At 42.1% G+C, this 21,470-nt stretch overlaps 1 protein-coding gene across 5 annotated transcripts in view; it reads left to right on the top strand.

Annotated features, from left to right (window-relative positions):
• Positions 1–21,470, top strand: part of Phka1 (phosphorylase kinase regulatory subunit alpha 1) — a 148,372-nt gene that overhangs the window by 67,593 nt on the left and 59,309 nt on the right. For all 5 annotated transcript variants that reach the window (XR_005283834.1, XM_038316258.2, XM_038316257.2 and 2 more), the window contains exon 14: positions 9,712–9,846. Coding sequence is in view for 4 of the 5 variants with exons in the window: in XM_038316258.2 (XP_038172186.1) it covers positions 9,712–9,846 (135 nt within the window). In the remaining variant the exon portion in view is untranslated. The remainder of the gene's footprint in view (positions 1–9,711; positions 9,847–21,470) is intronic.

Here is a 21,470-nt window from a genome sequence, read left to right as displayed (position 1 = left end):
CCGAGTCTGACCCCTTTGGGTGGATGGCCTTAGAACAGGAGCAGGACACCTGAGAACACTAGGGAAAGCTTGGGAGACACAAGCCTGCAGAGGGAAGTCTTTACTCATTATTTCAAGTCCAGTTTTTCTCTTTCTATATGGATTTATTTTTATTTTTTTTTTCTCTTTATATATGGTTTTATTTTTTTTATATATATTTTTTTTTATTTTTTCATGGTTTATATTTTTTTTATATTTAAAAATTCCATCTCACTTCCCTCCCTCCCTCCCCACCTCCCTCCCCTCCTCCTCCCCTTCCCTCCCCTCCTTCTCCCCCCTTCCCCCCCCCCCCCCTCCACCCATACTTCCCCTCCCTCCTTTTCAAGGCCAAGGATCCATCAGGGTTCCCCAGTCTATGCTAAGACCAATGTCCTCCCAACTCCCCCCAGGTCCAGGAAGGTGATCGACCAAGCTGAGAAGGCTCCCACAGAGCCCGTCCATGCAGAAGAATCAGAGCCCAGAGCCATTGTCCTTTGCTTCTCAGTCAGCCCCCGCTGTTGGCCACATTCAGAGAGACGGGTTTGGTCGCATGATCCATCAGTCCCATTCCAACTGGAGTTGGTGATCTCCCATTAGTTCTGTCCCACCGTCTCCATGAGTGAACGCACCCCTCTCGTTCCTGACTTTCTCCCTCAAGTTCTCGCTCCTTCTGCTCCTCATCAGGACCTTGGGCGCTCAGTCCAGTGCTCCAATGTGGGGCTCAGTCACCTTCCCCATCTGTCGCCAGCTGGAGGTTCCCTCACGGTCCTGACTTTCTTTCTCATGTTCTCTCTCCTTCTGCTCCTCATCAGGACCTTGGGAGCTCAGTCCGGTGCTCCAATGTGGGGCTCTGTCATTTTCTTCATCTATCGTCAGGTGGAGGTTCTATGGTGATATGCAAAAAATTCATCAGTATGGCTATAAGAACTGGCCTTTTCAGGCTCCCTCTCCTCAGCTGCCCAAGGAACTAACTGGGGGCATCTCCCTGGAAACCTGGGAACCCCTCTAGGGTCAAGTCTTTTGACAACCCTCAGGTAGCTCCTTAAATTAAGATATATGCTTCCCTGCTCCCATATCCACCCTTCCTATATCCCAAGCACCCCATTCCTCCGAGCTCCCCCCGTTCTCCCCTTCACACTTTTCTCTCCCCATCTTCCCTTGGCCCAGTCTTGCCCAACCCTCAAGTTCCCAATTTTGCCTGGCGATCGTGTCTACTTCCAATATCCAGGAGGATTACTATATCTTTTTTTGGGAGTTCACCTTCTTATTATCTTCTCAAGGATCCCAAATTTATAGGCTCGATGTCCTTTAAATATGGCTAGAAACCAAATATGAGTGAGTACATCCCATGTTCATCTTTATGGGTCTGGGTTACCTCACTCAGAATAGTGTTTTCTATTTCCATCCATTTGCCTGCAAAATTCAAGATGTCATTGTTTTTTACCGCTGAGTAGTATTCTAGCATGTATATATTCCACAGTTTCTTCATCCATTCTTCCACTGAAGGGCATCTAGGTTGTTTCCAGGATCTGGCTATTACAAATAATGCTGCTATGAACATAGATGAGCATATGCTTTTGTTGTATGATTGGGCATCTCTTGGGTAGATTCCCAATAGTGGAATTGCTGGGTCCTGGGGTAGGTTGATCCCGAATTTCCTGAGAAACCGCCACACTGCTTTCCAAAGTGGTTGCACAAGTTTGCATTCCCACCAGCAATGGATGAGTGTACCCCTTACCCCACAACCTCTCCAGCAAAGGTTATTATTGGTGTTTTGGATTTTAGCCAATCTGACAGGTGTAAGATGATATCTCAAAGTTGTTTTGATTTGCATTTCCCTGATAGCTAGGGAGGTTGAGCATGACCTTAAGTGTCTTTTGGCCATTCGAACTTCTTCTGTTGAGAATTCTCTGTTCAGTTCAGTGCCCCATTTTTTAATTGGGTTAATTGGCATTTTACCGTCTAGTCTCTTGAGTTCCTTATATATTTTAGAGATCAGACCTTTGTCAGTTGCAGGGTTGGTGAAGATCTTTTCCCAGTCAGTAGGCTGCCTTTGTGTCTTAGTGACAATGTCCTTTGCTTTACAGAAGCTGCTCAACTTCAGGAGGTCCCATTTATTCAATGTTGCCCTTAAAGTCTGTGCAGCTGGGGTTATGCGTAGGAAACGGTTCCCTGTGCCCATTTGTTGTAGAGTACTTCCCACTTTCTCCTCTATCAAGCTCAATGTGTTCAAATTAATATTGAGGTCTTTAATCCATTTGGACTTGAGTTTTGTGCATGGTGATAGATATGGATCTACTTTCATTCTTCTACAGGTTGACATCCAGTTATGCCAGCACCATTTGTTGAAGATGCCCTCTTTCTTCCATTGTGTACTTTTGGCTCCTTTATCAAAAATCAGGTGTTCATAGGTTTGTGGTTTAAGATCCGGGTCTTCTATACGATTCCATTGGTCAACCTCTCTGTTTTTATGCCAATACCAAGCCGTTTTCAATACTGTAGCTTTGTAATAGAGTTTGAAGTCAGGGATGGTAATGCCTCCAGAAGAACCTTTATTGTATAAGATTTTTTTGGCTATCCTGGGTTTCTTGTTTTTCCATATAAAGTTGATTATTGTCCTCTCAATCTCTGTGAAGAATTTTAATGGGACCTTGATTGGGATTGCATTGAATCTATAGATTGCTTTTGGTAGAATTGCCATTTTTACTATGTTGATCCTCCCAATCCATGAGCAGGGGAGATCCTTCCATTTTCTGGTATCCTCTTCAATTTCTTTCTTCAAAGACTTAAAGTTCTTGTCAAATAAATCCTTCACTTCCTTGGTTAGAGATACTCCCAGATATCTTATGCTATTTGTGGCTATTGTGAAAGGTGATACTTCTCTGATTTCCCTCTCTGCTTCCTTATCCTTTGTGTATAGGAGGGCGACTGATTTTTTGGAGTTGATCTTGTAACCTGCCACGTTACTGAAGGAGTTTATCAGCTGTAGGAGTTCTTTGGTGGAGTTTTTGGGGTCGCTTATGTATACTATCATATCATCTGCAAATAATGAAAGTTTAACTTCTTCCTTTCCAAATTGAATCCCCTTGATTCCCTTATGTTGTCTTATTGCTATTGCTAGAACTTCAAGCACTATATTGAAGAGATAAGGAGAGAGTGGACAGCCTTGTCGTGTTCCTGAATTTAGTGGGATAGCCTTGAGTTTCTCTCCGTTTAATTTGATGTTAGCTGTCGGCTTGCTGTAAATAGCTTTTATTATATTTAGGAATGACCCTTGTATCCCTAATCTCTCCAAGACCTTTATCATAAAAGGGTGCTGAATTTTGTCAAATGCTTTTTCAGCATCTAATGAGATGACCATATGGTTTTTTTTCCTTCAGTTTATTTATATGATGGATTACATTGATAGATTTTCGTATGTTGAACCAGCCCTGCATCTCTGGGATGAAGCCTACTTGATCGTAATGGATAATTTTTCTAATGTGTTCTTGGATTCGGTTTGCCAGTATTTTATTGAGAATTTTTGCGTCAATGTTCATGAGTGAGATTGGCCTGTAATTCTCTTTCTTGGTTGAGTCTTTGTGTGGTTTAGGTATCAGGGTAACTGTAGCTTCATAGAAGGAATTTGGCAGTGACTCTTGTGTTTCTATATTATGAAATACCTTAAGGAGTATAGGTATTAGGTCTTCTTGGAAGTTCTGGTAGAATTCCGCATTGAAACCATCTGGTCCTGGGCTCTTTTTGGTAGGGAGGTTTCTGATAACAGTTTCTAATTCTTCGCGACTAACAGGACGATTTAGAGCATTTACCTGGTCCTGGTTTAACTTTGGTATATGGTATTTATCTAAAAAACTGTCCATTTCTTTTACATTTTCCAATTTTGTGGCATACAGGCTTTTGTAGTAAGATCTAATGATTCTCTGAATTTCCTCTGTGTCTGTGGTTATGTCCCCCTTTTCATTTCTGATCTTATTAATTTGCGTGTTCTCCCTCTGCCGTTTGATTAGTTTGGCTAAGGGTTTGTCAATCTTGTTGATTTTCTCCAAGAACCAGCTTCTTGTTTCATTGATTCTTTGGATTGTTTTCTGTGTTTCTATTTTGTTGATTTCTGCCCTCAGTTTGATTATTTCCAGTCTTCTACTTCTCCTAGGTGTGTCTGCTTCTTTTTTTTCCAGAGCTTTCAGGTGTGTTGTTAGGTCTCCAATGAGTGCTTTCTCCGTTTTCTTTAAGTGGGCACTTAGTGCTATGAACTTTCCTCTTAGCACTGCTTTCATTGTGTCCCATAGGTTTGAGTATGTTGTGTCTTTGTTTTCATTAAATTCAAGAAAGACTTTAATTTCTTTCTTTATTTCTTCCTTGACCCAGGTGTGGGTCAGTAGTTGACTGTTCAGTTTCCATGAGTTTGTGGGCTTTCTGGGGGTAGCATTGTTGTTGAATTCTAATTTTAATCCATGGTGATCCGATAAGACACAGGTGGTTACTAATATTTTTTTGTAACTGTGGAAGTTTGCTTTGTTACCAAGTATATGGTCAATTTTCGAAAAGGTTCCATGAGCTGCAGAGAAGAAGGTATATTGTTTCCTATTTGGGTGGAATGTTCTATAGATGTCTGTTAAGTCCATTTGGTTCATTACCTCCATTAAGTCTTTCAATTCTCTGTTAGGTTTCTGTCTGATTGACCTGTCCATTGGTGAGAGAGGAGTGTTGAAGTCTCCAACTATTAGTGTGTGTGGTTTGATGGCTGCCTTGAGTTCTAGAAGTGTTTCTTTTACATAAGTGGGAGCTTTTATATTAGGGGCATAGATATTCAGGATTGAGACTTCATTCTGATGGATTGTTCCTGTTATGAGTATAAAGTGTCCCTTTCCATCTCTTCTGATTGATTTTAGTTTGAAGTCAACTTTGTTGGAAATTAGTATGGCCACACCCGCTTGTTTCTTAGGGCCATTTGCTTGATAAACCTTTTCCCAACCCTTTACTCTGAGTAGGTGTCTGTCTTTGTGTTTGAGGTGTGTTTCTTGTAAACAGCAAAATGTTGGATTCTGTTTTCGTATCCAGTCTCTTAGCCTGTGCCTTTTTATAGGTGAATTGAGTCCATTGATATTAAGTGATATTAATGACCAGTGGTTGTTAACTTCAGTCATTTTTAGTAGTAGAGTTTGTGTGTTTCCCTTCTTCTAGTTGTGCTGGTGAAGGGTCGCTAGATGCCTGAGTTATTGTGGGCGTTGTTGGACTCCTTGGTTTGTGATTTTCCTTCTATTACTTTCTGCAAGGCTGGATTTGTGGCTGCGTATTGTTTAAATCTGTTTTTGTCCTGGAATATCTTGTTTTCTCCATCAATGGTGAATGCAAGCTTTGCTGGGTATAATAGTCTAGGCTTGAATCCATGTTCCCTTAGTGTCTGTAGCACATCTATCCAAGCTCTTCTGGCTTTCATGGTTTCCATTGAGAAATCAGGTGTAATTCTGATAGGTTTCCCTTTATATGTTACTTGACCTTTTTCCTTTGCAGCTCTTAATATCTGTTCTTTATTCTGTATGTTTTGTGTTTTGATTATTATATGGCGTGGGGATGCTTTCTTTTGATCCAGTCTATTTGGTGTTCTGTAGGCTTCTTGTACCTTCATAGGAACATCCTTCTTTAGGTTGGGGAAGTTTTCTTCTATAATTTTGTTGAATATGTTTTCTGGGCCTTTGAGTTGTAATTCTTCTCCTTCTTCTACCCCAATTATTCTTAGGTGTGGTCTTTTTATGGTGTCCCAGATTTCCTGAATGTTTTGTGTTAAGAATTTGTTAGATTTGTTTAGTTCTTTAATCTGTGAGTTTATGTCCTCTATTGTATCTTCAGAGTCCGAGATTCTTTCTTCCATCTCTTGTATTCGGTTGGAAATACTTGTCTCTGAAGTTTCTGTTCGTTTACTCAGAGTTTCCATTTCCAGTCGTCCCTCAGATTGTGTTTTCTTCAATACCTCCATTTCATTTATCAGGTCTTGTACTGTTTCCCTTACCTGCTTGATTGCTTTTTCTTGTTTTTCTTGTTTTTCTTGGGTATCTTTGAGAGATTTATTTATTTCCTCTACCTTTTTGTTTGTCATCTCCATTTCTTTATGGCAGTTTTTTACCTCCTGTTTAAGGTCCTCTATTATTTTCATAAAGTACTGTTTAAGGTCGGTTTCTTCTATATCTTCTGGGGTAGGGTGTTCAATTCTTGTTGTTTCGGGATGTCTGGCTTGTGGTGATGTCATATTGCCTTTCATGTTGTTGGAGGAGCTCCTGCATTGGCGCCTGCCCATCTCTTCCTTCAAAAGAGCCCGGAGGCGTTTGGTGTCCTAGACCAATCTTTGCTGTGACTGAAACTGGTTGGATCTCCCCAGTGCCAGAGGAGGACCTATTCCTTGCGTCACAATCTGAAGAAGCCCACACTCCCTTGCAGGAATCCTCAGACCTGCCTGGAGGCCAGAGTCTGACCCCTCTGGGTGGATGGCCTTAGAACAGGAGCAGGACACCTGAGAACACTAGGGAAATCTTGGGAGACACAAGCCTGCAGAGGGAAGTGGGGGTAGGGGGTCTGTGCTCTCTTCCAGGGCAGGTTGCCCCAGGGTCCGCATTCACTCACCAGTTCAGATGGAATGTCAGGGCACAGGATCAGGGATTCCAGGCAGCCCAGGGTCGCAGCCCAGACAAAAGGGCCAAGGTGGGGGCAGGGCGGGATGGAATACCACACAGCGAACCTGGCAGCACAATCTGAAGGAGCCAGTAGCCCTCCACAGGAATCCTCAGACCTGCCTGGAGGCCAGAGTCTGACCCCTTTGGGTGGATGGCCTTAGAACAGGAGCAGGACACCTGAGAACACTAGGGAAAGCTTGGGAGACACAAGCCTGCAGAGGGAAGTGGGTGTAGGGGGTCTGTGCTCTCTTCCAGGGCAGGTTGCCCCAGGGTCCGCATTCACTCACCAGTTCAGATGGAATGTCAGGGCACAGGATCAGGGATTCCAGGCAGCCCAGGGTCGCAGCCCAGACAAAAGGGCCAAGGTGGGGGCAGGGCGGGATGGCTTACCACACAGCGAACCTGGCAGCACAATCTGAAGGAGCCTGCACCCCTCCGCAGGAATCCTCAGACCTGCCTGGAGGCCAGAGTCTGACCCCTTTGGGTGGATGGCCTTAGAACAGGAGCAGGACACCTGAGAACACTAGGGAAAGCTTGGGAGACACAAGCCTGCAGAGGGAAGTGGGTGTAGGGGGTCTGTGCTCTCTTCCAGGGCAGGTCGCCCCAGGGTCCGCATTCACTCACCAGTTCAGATGGAATGTCAGGGCACAGGATCAGGGATTCCAGGCAGCCCAGGGTCGCAGCCCAGACAAAAGGGCCAAGGTGGGGGCAGGGCGGGATGGAATACCACACAGCGAACCTGGCAGCACAATGTGAAGGAGCCCGCACCCCTCCGCAGGAATCCTCAGACCTGCCTGGAGGCCAGAGTCTGACCCCTTTGGGTGGATGGCCTTAGAACAGGAGCAGGACACCTGAGAACACTAGGGAAAGCTTGGGAGACACAAGCCTGCAGAGGGAAGTGGGTGTAGGGGGTCTGTGCTCTCTTCCAGGGCAGGTCGCCCCAGGGACCGCATTCACTCACCAGTTCAGATGGAATGTCAGGGCACAGGATCAGGGATTCCAGGCAGCCCAGGGTCGCAGCCCAGACAAAAGGGCCAAGGTGGGGGCAGGGCGGGATGGAATACCACACAGCGAACCTGGCAGCACAATGTGAAGGAGCCCGCACCCCTCCGCAGGAATCCTCAGACCTGCCTGGAGGCCAGAGTCTGACCCCTTTGGGTGGATGGCCTTAGAACAGGAGCAGGACACCTGAGAACACTAGGGAAAGCTTGGGAGACACAAGCCTGCAGAGGGAAGTGGGGGTAGGGGGTCTGTGCTCTCTTCCAGGGCAGGTTGCCCCAGGGTCCGCATTCACTCACCAGTTCAGATGGAATGTCAGGGCACAGGATCAGGGATTCCAGGCAGCCCAGGGTCGCAGCCCAGACAAAAGGGCCAAGGTGGGGGCAGGGCGGGATGGAATACCACACAGCGAACCTGGCAGCACAATCTGAAGGAGCCAGCACCCCTCCGCAGGAATCCTCAGACCTGCCTGGAGGCCAGAGTCTGACCCCTTTGGGTGGATGGCCTTAGAACAGGAGCAGGACACCTGAGAACACTAGGGAAAGCTTGGGAGACACAAGCCTGCAGAGGGAAGTGGGTGTAGGGGGTCTGTGCTCTCTTCCAGGGCAGGTCGCCCCAGGGTCCGCATTCACTCACCAGTTCAGATGGAATGTCAGGGCACAGGATCAGGGATTCCAGGCAGCCCAGGGTCGCAGCCCAGACAAAAGGGCCAAGGTGGGGGCAGGGCGGGATGGAATACCACACAGCGAACCTGGCAGCACAATGTGAAGGAGCCCGCACCCCTCCGCAGGAATCCTCAGACCTGCCTGGAGGCCAGAGTCTGACCCCTTTGGGTGGATGGCCTTAGAACAGGAGCAGGACACCTGAGAACACTAGGGAAAGCTTGGGAGACACAAGCCTGCAGAGGGAAGTGGGGGTAGGGGGTCTGTGCTCTCTTCCAGGGCAGGTCGCCCCAGGGTCCGCATTCACTCACCAGTTCAGATGGAATGTCAGGGCACAGGATCAGGGATTCCAGGCAGCCCAGGGTCGCAGCCCAGACAAAAGGGCCAAGGTGGGGGCAGGGCGGGATGGAATACCACACAGCGAACCTGGCAGCACAATCTGAAGGAGCCAGCACCCCTCCGCAGGAATCCTCAGACCTGCCTGGAGGCCAGAGTCTGACCCCTTTGGGTGGATGGCCTTAGAACAGGAGCAGGACACCTGAGAACACTAGGGAAAGCTTGGGAGACACAAGCCTGCAGAGGGAAGTCTTTACTCATTATTTCAAGTCCAGTTAGCCACCAGTTCTTTCAGGCTACCTTCCTTTATTTATTTATATTTTAATGCATATGGGTGCTTTGTCTTCATGTATGTCTGTGCACCAGTATGTGTACCTGGTGCCCTCAGATGACACCAGATCTCCTGGAACTGAGTGACAGATACTTGGTTCTAAGCCACCATGTGGGCATTGGGAATAGAACCTGGGTCCTCTGGAAAAGCCAGTGCTCTTAAATACTGAGCCATCTTATGGTTAAAATTTTCCATTTCAACATGCAGTCTCATAAATACTCAAAGTGCCATTCAGTAGGCACAAATAGGTACCTAGTCAAAAAACCAAGTTTCTAGTCATGTTATTACTTTCCCATTTATGTAATATTTTAATCTATAATAATTACTGATTAATCAGAATTCCTTAGCAATAATTTCCTCCTCTCTCCTACTCTAAAAGAAATTATGCACTTGAAAATATTTTTAAGGGTCTGAAGAGATGGCTCAGTTTAACTATTGGAAGCACTTGTTCTTCCAGGAGACCTATCAGGACCAGGTTCACTTCCCAGAATCCACATGGTGGCTTATAACTGTTCATAACTCCAATTTCAGGGGATCCTATACCCTCTTCTGACCTCCATTGGCACCAGGGTAGCATGCGATACATGGACAGACGTACATATAGGCAAAATACTCATACACATGAAATAAAAATAAAAAATATTTTTAAAGTTTCTACTGAACAAAAACCTTCTGTTAACTTCATCTTTCTTTCCTATAGTGTCCATTCTAGCTGAAACAGAAGAAATCAAGGCCATTTTGAAGGACAAAGGAATTGATGTGGAGACCATTGCCGAGGTGTACCCTATCAGAGTACAGCCAGCTCGTATTCTCAGCCACATCTATTCCAGTCTAGGTAAGGAGGTTGGCCAGCCTACTAGAATTAAAGTGTTATGTGTTGCTGGCTGATTTCTTTCTATTTCCCTGCTACTTTAATTGGATCCAAAAAGGAATTTAGTCTCTGGAATTCAAGTTTCTGAACTCATCATTTTTAAGAAGGTGATCATTTTAGATGTACTTTATGCATACTTTGGCATGTAGCACATACTTGTTTTCAGACAATATTATATCCTTATTCTAAATGTGTATTTGACTACCATGTTCTCCCCTTTCTTAGAACTTATATTTCTATTTTGAATACACGCTAATTTTATGTAGAGTAGTGATCAAGGAACTTGTTTTAGGCCTTTTATACTTTTTCATGTGATAAACTAATTATTATAATAATTCCTTAATTTAATATATTTTTGTAAATGTTATTATTTTATTAAATTTAATGATGGAATTTTACATTAAACAAATTGCAACACTGTTAACTGAAAGTGATTCAAGGGCTGGGAGTCTGTAGCTCAGTGGCAGAACACTTGCTTAGCATGCACAAACCCTGAGTTCTGGTCTTACTATCAAAAAATAAGGCTAAGCAACATTTCTGAACTTCAGGTACTGGTCTCTAGTACCTATGAACATTACCTTATATGGCAAAAAAATTTTGCAGGTGTAGTTAAATTAAGGAACTTGAGATGAAACTGTTTCTCTAGATTGTTGAGGTAAACTCCAAATGCAATCATAGGGACATATCGGGTTACCGAATTAGCTTTGATATAACAGAAATAAAGGACTGAGTATATTAGTCAGGGTTCTCTAGAATAACAGAACTTACAGAGTGAATTAATGAATATATATATGAATTAATGAATGAATAGGTATGTGGGATTTATTAGACTGACTTACAGGCTGTGGTCCAGCTACTCTATCAATGGGTGCCTATGAATGGAAGGTCCAAGAATCCAATAGTTTTTTTATTCACAAGGCTGGGCATCTCAACTGGTCTTAAGTATACAACAGAATCCCAAAGAAGTAAGTTCTAATGCCAGTGAAGGGAATGGACTTGCTAGTGAGGGTGAGAATAAGCAGGCAAAGAGAGATGCTTGTATAGAAGCTTCCAGCAGAAGGTATAGCCCAAATTAAAGGTGAGTCTTCCCTCAGATCTGGATTAAAGGTTTGTCTTCGCACCTCAAAGATAAAGATTAGAAGTGAATCTTCCTGCTTCAAATGTTTAAGCAAAAATTCCTCACAGGTGTGCCCAGCCATTTTGGGGTTTTACTTAATTCCAGATGTAGTAGCTATCACAAGTCCACCCCTTGTCAACTTGACAAGCAATCATATCTCCTTATGTCATGATTAATCTCCAAATGAAAAGCAATAACCAGGTTGTAATTATGCCTAGTATGATATAACTATTCTGTGTATATCCACAAACTTATTATGTTTAACCAGGTCATAATAAAGCTCAACATAGTATGACTACCTTCATACAACTGCAAATGCAGATTTAGCATAGATGACAATGGCACTCAAGGGATATCCTTTTATTATCTCAAACTTAAATGTGACAATCATTGGCATTTTCTTAATTGTTGTTAGACTACCTGATAAAGAAATTGAAGAAAGAAAACACAAATATCTTTACAAATGCATTCCTAATGAACTATGACAGAAATGCCAATTATAATCCTCATTTATGCAACTGTTTGTGTATTCTTAGCTGGTATTTATAGCTACCTTCCTCTTCTATACCTTCTGTATTTCCTACCCTCAGCAAGCACCTCAGCAGGTCTTGGTTCTTTTCCTAGAAGAGTGACCCATACCATTATTCCTGAGTGGTCCTGTACCCTTTGTCATCCTACCTAGATTAAGTGGTTGTAGTTTCCCAATAACATCACAGGACATAATAGCACTAAGAGACACCGTAAGGATCTCCTGGACTCCAGACACAATCTTACCTCCATTCTGGAGAAGTAATCCAATGTCCCCTTAGTAATCTGGATCAATCACCCCTTCTAACACTGTTATTTTTTCTTAGCCTGTTGGTTTAAGGGCATCAGAAGTCCAAAGTGTCCAGAGGGGAGTCTGAACCTCCAGTTCAATAATGTTCACTCTCCCTTCTGTGGAATCAAAACTTCTAGGCCAACAGAACTAAAGGTTATAGGAACAGGGAGCAAAAACTTTACTAGTGGATCAGTAGTGGTAATAGTGAGTAGGACTATTCTGTTTTCCATCCCTTGATTCCTGAACCTATGGATCCTTGTTATGGGAGAAACAATACCATAATTTGGATGTTAATTCAAAGCATATACCGCTTTCTGGAGAATCCTGTTCCAACTCTTGATATTTCTGTGACTTAATTGGTACTGTAACTGTGTCTTGGCAAAAGGCCATTGCATCTTCCTATCAATCCATCTGCTTCAGGATTGTGGGAACATGATAAGACCAGTAGTATCTTCCATTATTGTGGGCCCACTTTCACACTTCTCTGGCTGTGAAGTGACTTCCTTGGTCAGAAGTGGTACTGTATGGAATACCACGGATAAGGCATTCTGTAAGTCCATGGATGATGGTTTTAGCAGAAGCAATACATGAAAGAAAGGCAAATCCATAACCACAATAAGTATTTAGTAACAACAAAGTGTTGGCCTTTCTATGAAAGACATGGTCCATTGTAGTCAGCCCGCCATATCTGAGGCTCAGTGTTAGTCTCTGTTATTTCTGGATCTGGCATTCAATAACAGTTATAGCCAGGGCAGCCTTGGTGAGTACTAGTCCGTGTTGCCAAGTCCAGACTGGCCACAAACTTGTGATCCTCCTGCCTCCACCTCCTTCAGCAAATCCTATACCACAATTGACTATTAATATGGCCCATTAAGCCCTGACTAAAGTGTTCAACTGCTTTACTAATCAAAAGTATGTTCCACCAGTGAGCAGCATGGTCAAGCCTGTCATGGCAGTATCACGCTCCCAGGTACCAACTGCTGTCTTGATCACTGTTCTATTGCTGAAAAAGAAACATCATGACCACAACAACTCTTTTTTTTTCTTTTTTTTTTTTATTAAAAATTTCCGCCTCCTCCCCGCCTCCCAATTACCCCCCTCCCTCCTCCACTCCCCCTCCCTCTCCTGTCCAGAGAGCAGTAAGGGTTCCCTGCCCTGTGGGAAGTCGAAGTTCCTCCCCCCCCCCCCTTGATCCAGGTTTAGGAAGGTGAACATCCAAACAGGCCAGGACCTCCAAAGCCAGTATGTGTAGTAGGGTCCAAATCCAGTGTCATTGTCCTTGGCTTCTCAGCAGCCCTCGTTGTCTGCCATGTTCAGGGAGACGGGTTTTATCTCATGCTTTTTCAGTCCCAGTCCAGCTGGACTTGGTAAGCTCCGAATAGATCAGCCCCACCATCTCAGTGGATGGGCGCACTCCTCGCAGTCCAGACCTCCTTGCTCTTGTTCTCCCTCCTTCTGCTCCTCATTTGGACCTTGGGCGCTCAGTTCGGTGCACCAATGTGTGGCTCTGTCTTTATCTCCATCCATCGCCAGATGAAGATTCCCTCACGGTCCTGACTTTCTTTCTCATGTTCTCCCTCCTTCTGCTCCTCGTCAGGACCATGGGAACTCAGTCCGGTGCTCCAATGTGGGGCTCTGTCTCTAGCTCCATCCATCGGCAGATGATGATTCTATGGTGATATGCAAGATAATCATCAGTATGGCTATAGGATCTGGCCTTTTCCGGCTCCCTCTCCTCAGCTGCCCACGGAACTAGCTGGGGGCATCTCACTGGATACCTGGGAACCCCTCTAGAGTCAAGTCTCTTAATAATCCTAAGATGGCTCCCTTAATTAGGATATATGCTTCCCTGCTCCCATATCCACCCTTCCTATATCCCAAGTATCCCATTCCCCCAAGCTCTCCCTATCCTCCCCTTCACGCTTTGCCCTCCCCATCTCCCCTTGCCCCCACCCCACCCCCAAGATCCCAATTTTTGCCCGGCAAACTTGTCTGCTTCCAATATCCAGGAGGATAACTATATGTTTTTCTTGGTATCACCTTCTTATTGTCTTCTCAAGGATGAATAAATGAGACCTCCTGAAGCTGAGCAGCTTCTGTAAAGCAAAGGACACTGTCACTAAGACACAAAGGCAGCCCACTGACTGGGAAAAGATCTTCACCAACCCTGCAACTGACAAAGGTCTGATCTCTAAAATATATAAGGAACTCAAGAGACTAGACTTCAGATTGCTAATTAACCCATTTAAAAAATGGGGCTCTGAACTGAACAGAGAATTCTCAACAGAAGAAATCCAAATGGCCAAAAGACACTTATGGTCATGCTCAACCTCCTTAGCTATCAGGGAAATGCAAATCAAAACAACTTTGAGATACCATCTTACACCTGTCAGATTGGCTAAAATGAAAAACACCAATGATAACCTTTGCTGGAGAAGTTGTGGAGTAAGGGGTACACTCATCCATTGCTAGTGGGAATGCACACTTGTGCAACCACTTTGGAAAGCAGTGTGGTGGTTTCTCAGGAAATTCGGGATCAACCTACCCCAGGACCCAGCAATTCCACTCTTGGGAATATACCCAAGAGATGCCCAATCATATTACAAAAGCATTTGTTCAACTATGTTCATAGCAGCATTATTTGTAATAGCCAGAACCTGGAAACAACCTAGATGCCCTTCAGTGGAAGAATGGATGAAGAAAGTGTGGAATATATACACATTAGAGTACTACTCAGCGGTAAAAAACAATGACATCTTGAATTTTGCATGCAAATGAATGGAAATAAAAAACAGTATTCTGAGTGAGGTAACCCAAACCCAAAAAGATGAACATGGGATGTACTCACTCATAATCGGTTTCTAGCCATAAATAAAGGACAAGAACTCTTATAAAAGAAAACATTTCATTGGGGGTGGTTTATAGTTTCAGAGGTTTAGTCCATTATCATCATGGTGAGAAGCATGATGGCATGCTTGGCAGACATTGTGCTGGAGGAGCTGAGAGTTCTACATCAGGACCCACCCACAGGCAGCAGGAAGGCAGAGTCACTGGACCTGGCTTGGGCTTTTTAAACCTCAAAGCCCACTCCCAGTAACGTACTTTCTCCAACAAGGCCACCTCTCTTAGTCCTTTCAAATAGTGCCACTCCCTGGTCACCAAACCTTCAAATCTTTGGGGGCCATTATAATTCAAACCAACAAATTAGGGTTGTAGTAGGATTACCAAGGAATTTCCACAGCCTTTTGAAGTCAGGATTGCCAAGGAATGAATTCTCTCCAGATGGAACCAACCACAGTTATACCTTACTCTGATTTTTGAATTCTAAATTTAGGACTTTGGAGGCCGGGCGGTGGTGGTGCATGCCTTTAATCCTAGCACTCGGGAGGCAGAGGCAGGTGGATCTCTGTGAGTTCGAGACCAGCCTGGTCTATAAGAGCTAGTTCCAGGACAGGCTCCAAAACCACAGAGAAACCCTGTCTCGAAAAATCAAAAAAAAAAAAATCTAAATTTAGGACTTTGGACTACATTCAGAATTTAAGGCTTTAGGTAAATGATGGCTTGCTCAGCCAGCAAAGTATATATGAGTATTCCCATTTTCAAATGTAAAACACCTCAGGTTCCAAGCATTTAGGATAAAGAATATTCTACCTGTACCAGCAGAAATACTCCAGCTTAGACTGAAAGAGACAGATGACAAACACAGGACAAGCTGAAAGAAGTCTTTTGGATTTCCAGAATTCTGCAGCAGGGAAGCAGACTGATGCAACTGCTCAGTTGTGAGCACATGCTGCTTGCCAAGTGAAAAGGAGCTTAACTCAAAGGGAAGACTTGGGCCGTGAGGGTGGAACTTCAGCTCAGACAGGGGACCATCAAGCTACAGAGGACTACTGCTAAACCTTGAAATCTAATGACATGCCTACTTGGGTCTCAGAATTTTTTGGTACTGCTAACTCTTTTCTTCCTTCCATTTTCTCCTTTTTATGATGGGAATGCCCATCATTTGTAACCAATCCTGTCCTGTTACTGTATTTGAGGAGCAGAAATTGTATTTTCTAGCTAGAATTAAATGGAATGAAATAGAATATAAATGGAATGAAAAGGAATCTTGTCCCAGGATGGCATATACCCAGATTCTCATTCATATCTCATTAAAGTCTTTTTGGACTTTGGGGGTTGATGATGTTGGGAAGATATTGAATTTTGTCCAGAGATATTATGTTAAAGAGTTTGGGAGATGCTGAGGTGGAATAAATGTATTTTCCATGTGGAAGCAATGTGTATACTCAGGGCCCAAGGGGTGGACTGTGGACCTATGAGTAATGTCTCACCCCAGACATCCATTCATAATCCAGGAAACCTATGAGCATTATGTTATGTGTCAACAAAGACTTAGCAAACATAATTAAGGATTTTCAGATAAGGAAGAATATTCCTCGAATCTCAATTACTCAAGTGAGCTCTAAATGTAACCACACATATCTTTTTTAAAGGGAATCAAGAGGAAGATCAGATAATAGAAGTAGGAATTTGATGAGAGAAGCAGGAGATGGGAGTAATGAGGCTGTGAGAAAAGGAATATTAATATCTAGATCATGAAATGTAGAAACTGAAAAATCCAATAAATGGATTTCTCCCTGGATACTTAGGTTTTATTTTATCTCTGTAATGCTAATTTTGCACTACTAATCTCTAGTACTAATAAGGATTTGTGTTGTTTTTCTAAACTTTTAAATTACATTTATTTATTCATTTTAGTGTGTGTGTGTGTTCTCATGCCACGATACATTTATGAAGGTCAGATGACAACCTGCAAGAACTGATTCTCTCCTTCCACCCAGGGATTCAACTCAGGTTATCATACTTAGCATCATGTACCTTTACCCCCCAAACCATCTCTCTGGCCTAAACTTGTACTGTTTTAAGATATTATATGTGTAATAGTTCATTACAGTACCAATAAGAAATTAATATAATCTTAAATCAAGCTACAAGAGGTCAGTTTTGTAAATATTAGATTTTTGATTAAGTATATATAGGTCAATAGTAGAGTGCTTATCTGCCATGTACAAAGAAGCCTTCACTACCTAACACCTCACTCCAAAATATGTAGATTGCCAGGTAAGAATCTTATCAGTCTCTTTAAAGCATCTTGTGACCAAGCCCACAATTATATTAGCACTAAGGAAGCTAAGAAAGGTGGATTGTGTATCTCAGCCTGGACTCTGGTGCAAGTTTCAGACCAGCTTATGCTACACAGGGAGACCTTGTTTACAAACTATTATTGCAACAGTTTCACAATAACAAAATTGCTTTAAATACACATCAGGCAGCAGCTGTACTCCTACCAAGGAAGAGATGCTTCCTCACTAAGTATGATAGTTAAGTAATTCTCTGCCTTGTTTTAGATACTTAGGAGTTAATGGGCAGCTCCTTTTTTTATCTTGCTTTTCCCCTGTCTATCTGCCTGCCTATCTATCTATCTATCTATCTATCTATCTATCTATCTATCTATCTATCTATCTATCATCTATCTATCTATAGTCAAGGTCTCATTATGTTGCCCAGGCTAGCCTCAAATTCCTAGTCTTAAGTGACCCTCCTGCCACAGTTTCTCAAGTGCTGAGTGTAGGTGTCCACCTACCATGTTCAGTTATTTTTAATTATGGGATGATCTGCTTTATGAATTTATTAAACTTACTATTAAACAGAAATATTAATACAAGTTCTTTTCCAATCTGTTAGTGCACCTAAGTACTTTTTCATAGTGTACATAATGTGTTCTGTTGTATTTATCTTACTTTCTCTATATGTATCATCTCATACTGAAATAGACATGTTATTACATAAAATTATAATAATTATTCCTTTATTTTTTTAATGTCTGCGTTGTTTCCAAAGCTTTTATTCTTCTGTAAATGCCAATGTGTAGATCATTGTTTCCTTGGAGTATATTTCTAGAATAGGATTCTGGGTAAGGATAAGATTTGTTTCCTAGTATTTACAACATACTGGCAGAATATTCCTCAGAAAACCAACTAATTAAGCATTGATTTTTATATTAATAAGATAAAATATACCTTTATGGTTTTACTCCCCAACCAACATTGGTTTTTATCATTTATTCTGTTAGACTAATAATTTTTAAATACAAACTCATTTAAATTTCATTTAATTCCTAGCAATAGCACATTTTCCATTATCCTTTGTTTTTAAACTCCTGTCTACTAGTTCATGATTATATAGGAGGGACTACATACCTTTGTATATATTAGTTCTAAAAAATATATCCCCAGGCATGGTAGCTTGGCAGTAGGATTATTGTAAGTTATAAGCAAGCCTAGGCTACTTAGCTTAGCCAGCGTAAGCTATAGTCTGAGACCCTATCTCAAAAAGCCACATGTATGCACGCATACATACATACATACATACATACATACATACATAATATATGCATTTATGCATGCATGCTTATATATGTAGTGGAGAGAGAAAGAGAGCAAGCGTGAGCAAGCACACTCCTAGATGAACCTAAGGGCTAAAATGCCATACCTCTGAAACTCTGATACTACTTTAAGTTTTGGTTTGGTTTGGTTCAGTTTGGTTTGGTTATGAGTTAAGGTCATACTACATAATCCAAACTAGACTCTGATTCATGACCCTCTTTCCCAAGTCTCCCAGGTGCCAGTTCCAGGTGTGCACCACCAGAATCCTCTCCCCTTATTCTTTAAATTTAGATTAGGGCAAGTTTTTATTACTCAGATGTGTAATATATGTATGTGTGTATACATATATGTATTTCATTTGTATAACTTTTTAAATATGAAATTCATTGTATGAAATATTTTTTCACTTAGGAATTGGAAAATTATCTTTAGTTTTACCTGAGTACATACACTGTCTGGTTCTCATCAGTTTTTAGAAGTTGTGTGTTATCGGATTACCAACTGACATGTACATACTGACTTCTGGAAACTAAAAAAAAAAAAATACAGAAAAGAACCCAGAAAAAAAATATTTTAAAACACTCATAATTTAACCACTAAAGAGGCCATTGTTTTTGCTTGTGGGTTTTTGTTTATATTAAGCTTTTATAAAATGACTTGTTTTTAGAAAACTGTTTTCATAGAGTAGACATTGCAGTCTGGCTCTTACAATCTTTCTGCCCCTAACACCATGTTTCTACTGTGATCCCGAGCCTTGTGTGGTGGAGTTGTGTTATAGATGAGTTGGGTCTGGGTACCTCACAGTCTCTTGTGTTCTGCATTTTGAACAGTTGTAGTTTTGTATAATGATCTTTCGCTATTGATTTTTTTAATTGATTTTAATAAGCTAATCATTTTTCTCGATTTCCCTCCCTTCCTTTCCCCTGCCCTTCTACCCTCTGCAAGGAGAATTTTTTTTTGTTGAGGAGTAAGGACTATACTTATCTGTGGATATAAGGATAAATATTTAAAGTATAGTTAGATGCTGGGATCCAGCCTCAGCTCAGGTTCAGATCCTGACACAGGGAAGGGGTGTCAGCACAAGGAAAAACTCTGACCACCAGGTACATTGGACTCAAGTAGCACTGAATAGCTCGAGAAGGTCCCATGTCTTAATATCTCTCTAAAAGGCAGACTTTGATAAGGCATTATTTTCCCATTGAACTATACCATACCTCTTTACCAGTATAAGTGTATGGTAAAGATGAATCTCTCCATCCCACATTTTACATTGCATTTTTTCCATTAGATCATACCAGATTTTATCATTGATTCTATATGCTTGGTGTCCAGGCAACTTACTCTCAACAATTGGCACTATATGCATTCCTGGGACTTTTTCCTTATTCTATGTATACATGTCTTACTCTCCCTTCCAGAAGTGTGAGACATGGTTAGTGTTTTGAGTATTGTTTTTTCACCTAACTATCTCTATTTAGAGTCAGAAAAGTTCCCATGCTTAGGTATTGTAGTTAGTAATTCCAGATAAGAGATTTGAGAAGCATTAGTTTGCCTGCTGAATGTTAGGGGAAAATATTTGAGGAAGAACAAAATTTCCAGGGAAAATTACAGCTGTTTCATGTGTGTCTACAAGCTGCATCTACAAGCTGCATGATTTTTGCAAATTCTTGCTCTGTCCCGTTGTCTCCTGGTCCTTGCCAAGTAAGAATCCCTTTCCACAGGTGCCTTGCCCTGAGGAAACCCACTGAACAGGTGGTCATATGCTGATCTGAGACAAGGCTTCACAGCTCCCAGCAATAGGAATTATGAGGGTCAATAAAGTGCCATAACTTCACTAGTTCCAGGTAGCTGACTAGGTTTCCAGTACCAGGTACAATTTCATTACTGTTGAGTAGATCTTAGTTCAGTTAGAGAGCTGTTGGTTACTGCGATGGTATGTGTGCTACTGTTGCACCCTTAGAAATATCATGCCACGCTGGCCATTGCTTTAGTTCACAAACATACCTGAGTAGGACTACTGATTGCTTCTCTCCATTGCGGACTTGCATATTGTCTCCTAGTACTATACTATGAAAGCTAAACCTCAGGAAGGAGGTATTCAGGTCAGACCTTGCTTGGATGCTGCATCCCTCATCTTTTGTCCAAAGTATATTGTGTCTTTAGCAATAGAGAGTTATCTTCAACTCTGGGAGGCAGCCAAGGGCAACAACAATTGCTTATGTTGTAGGAGTCTCACCAACAATTCAAAAGGGAGCTTTTCCTGCATGGTATATACAAACTTATATGTATTATATGTAGTTTTAGATAGATCAGTTATATTTCTTATGACTTTTCAGGACATTCTAACTTACTTTACCCTCCTTCTATATTTATCATCTTCCCCCTCCCTAACTAGAGCCCCTCATTTAAATTTTCCCCATTCAGATGACTTACACCCTACTTACACCTCTCTTCCCTTCTCTATTGCTCTCTGCCCCATGTAGTAGTCCCTTTTTACTTCCCTGGTTATTGCAGTTACTTCAGTAACTGCACTGAAGTAACTGCACATCTAGAAGAGCTGGAGCTAAGAACCACAGATGAGAGAGAACCATGACATTTATCTTTCTGGGTCTGAATTACCTCATTCAATATAGTTCCAAAGACTGATGATAATAAAAGAAAATATTGAAGAAAAAGAATGTTAAACTTTTGATATATTGTACTACAATTAAAAGCATAATTTCAGGGCCAATGAGATGGCTCAGCAAATGAACTTACTAAGCAAATCTTTAGACTTGAGTTCCATCCCAAGAACCCACATGAAGTTGGAAAGAAAGATCCAACACCTCAAAGTTGTTGTCCTCTGACCCATGCATGTGTGCCTTTGCAGATACATTTACACACATCATGCACATACCATAACAAATAAAAAATTAAAAACAGAATTTCAGCTTCAGGTATAATGGAATAGCTTGTGGATTTTTTTTAGTCCTTATACTAAGAATATCCCAAAAAGGAGAAGAAAAATATTACAAGATACATTAGAAGCCTAGGAAATGAATAAATGAACAGAAAGCCAAAGGAAAAATATTGAGACAAACAGCTGCTCCTCCTCCTCTTTCTCCTTGTTTTTTATGAAATTGCCTCCCTGTATATACCAAGCTGGCCTCTAACTTGCAATCCTCCTGCCTACTACTCACAGTCGTCTTGCCTCAGCCTTCCATGT

Source organism: Arvicola amphibius, chromosome X (genome assembly GCF_903992535.2).
Source record: "Arvicola amphibius chromosome X, mArvAmp1.2, whole genome shotgun sequence".
Lineage (NCBI taxonomy): Eukaryota > Metazoa > Chordata > Mammalia > Rodentia > Cricetidae > Arvicola > Arvicola amphibius.
This window is presented reverse-complemented; position numbering and strand designations above follow the sequence as displayed.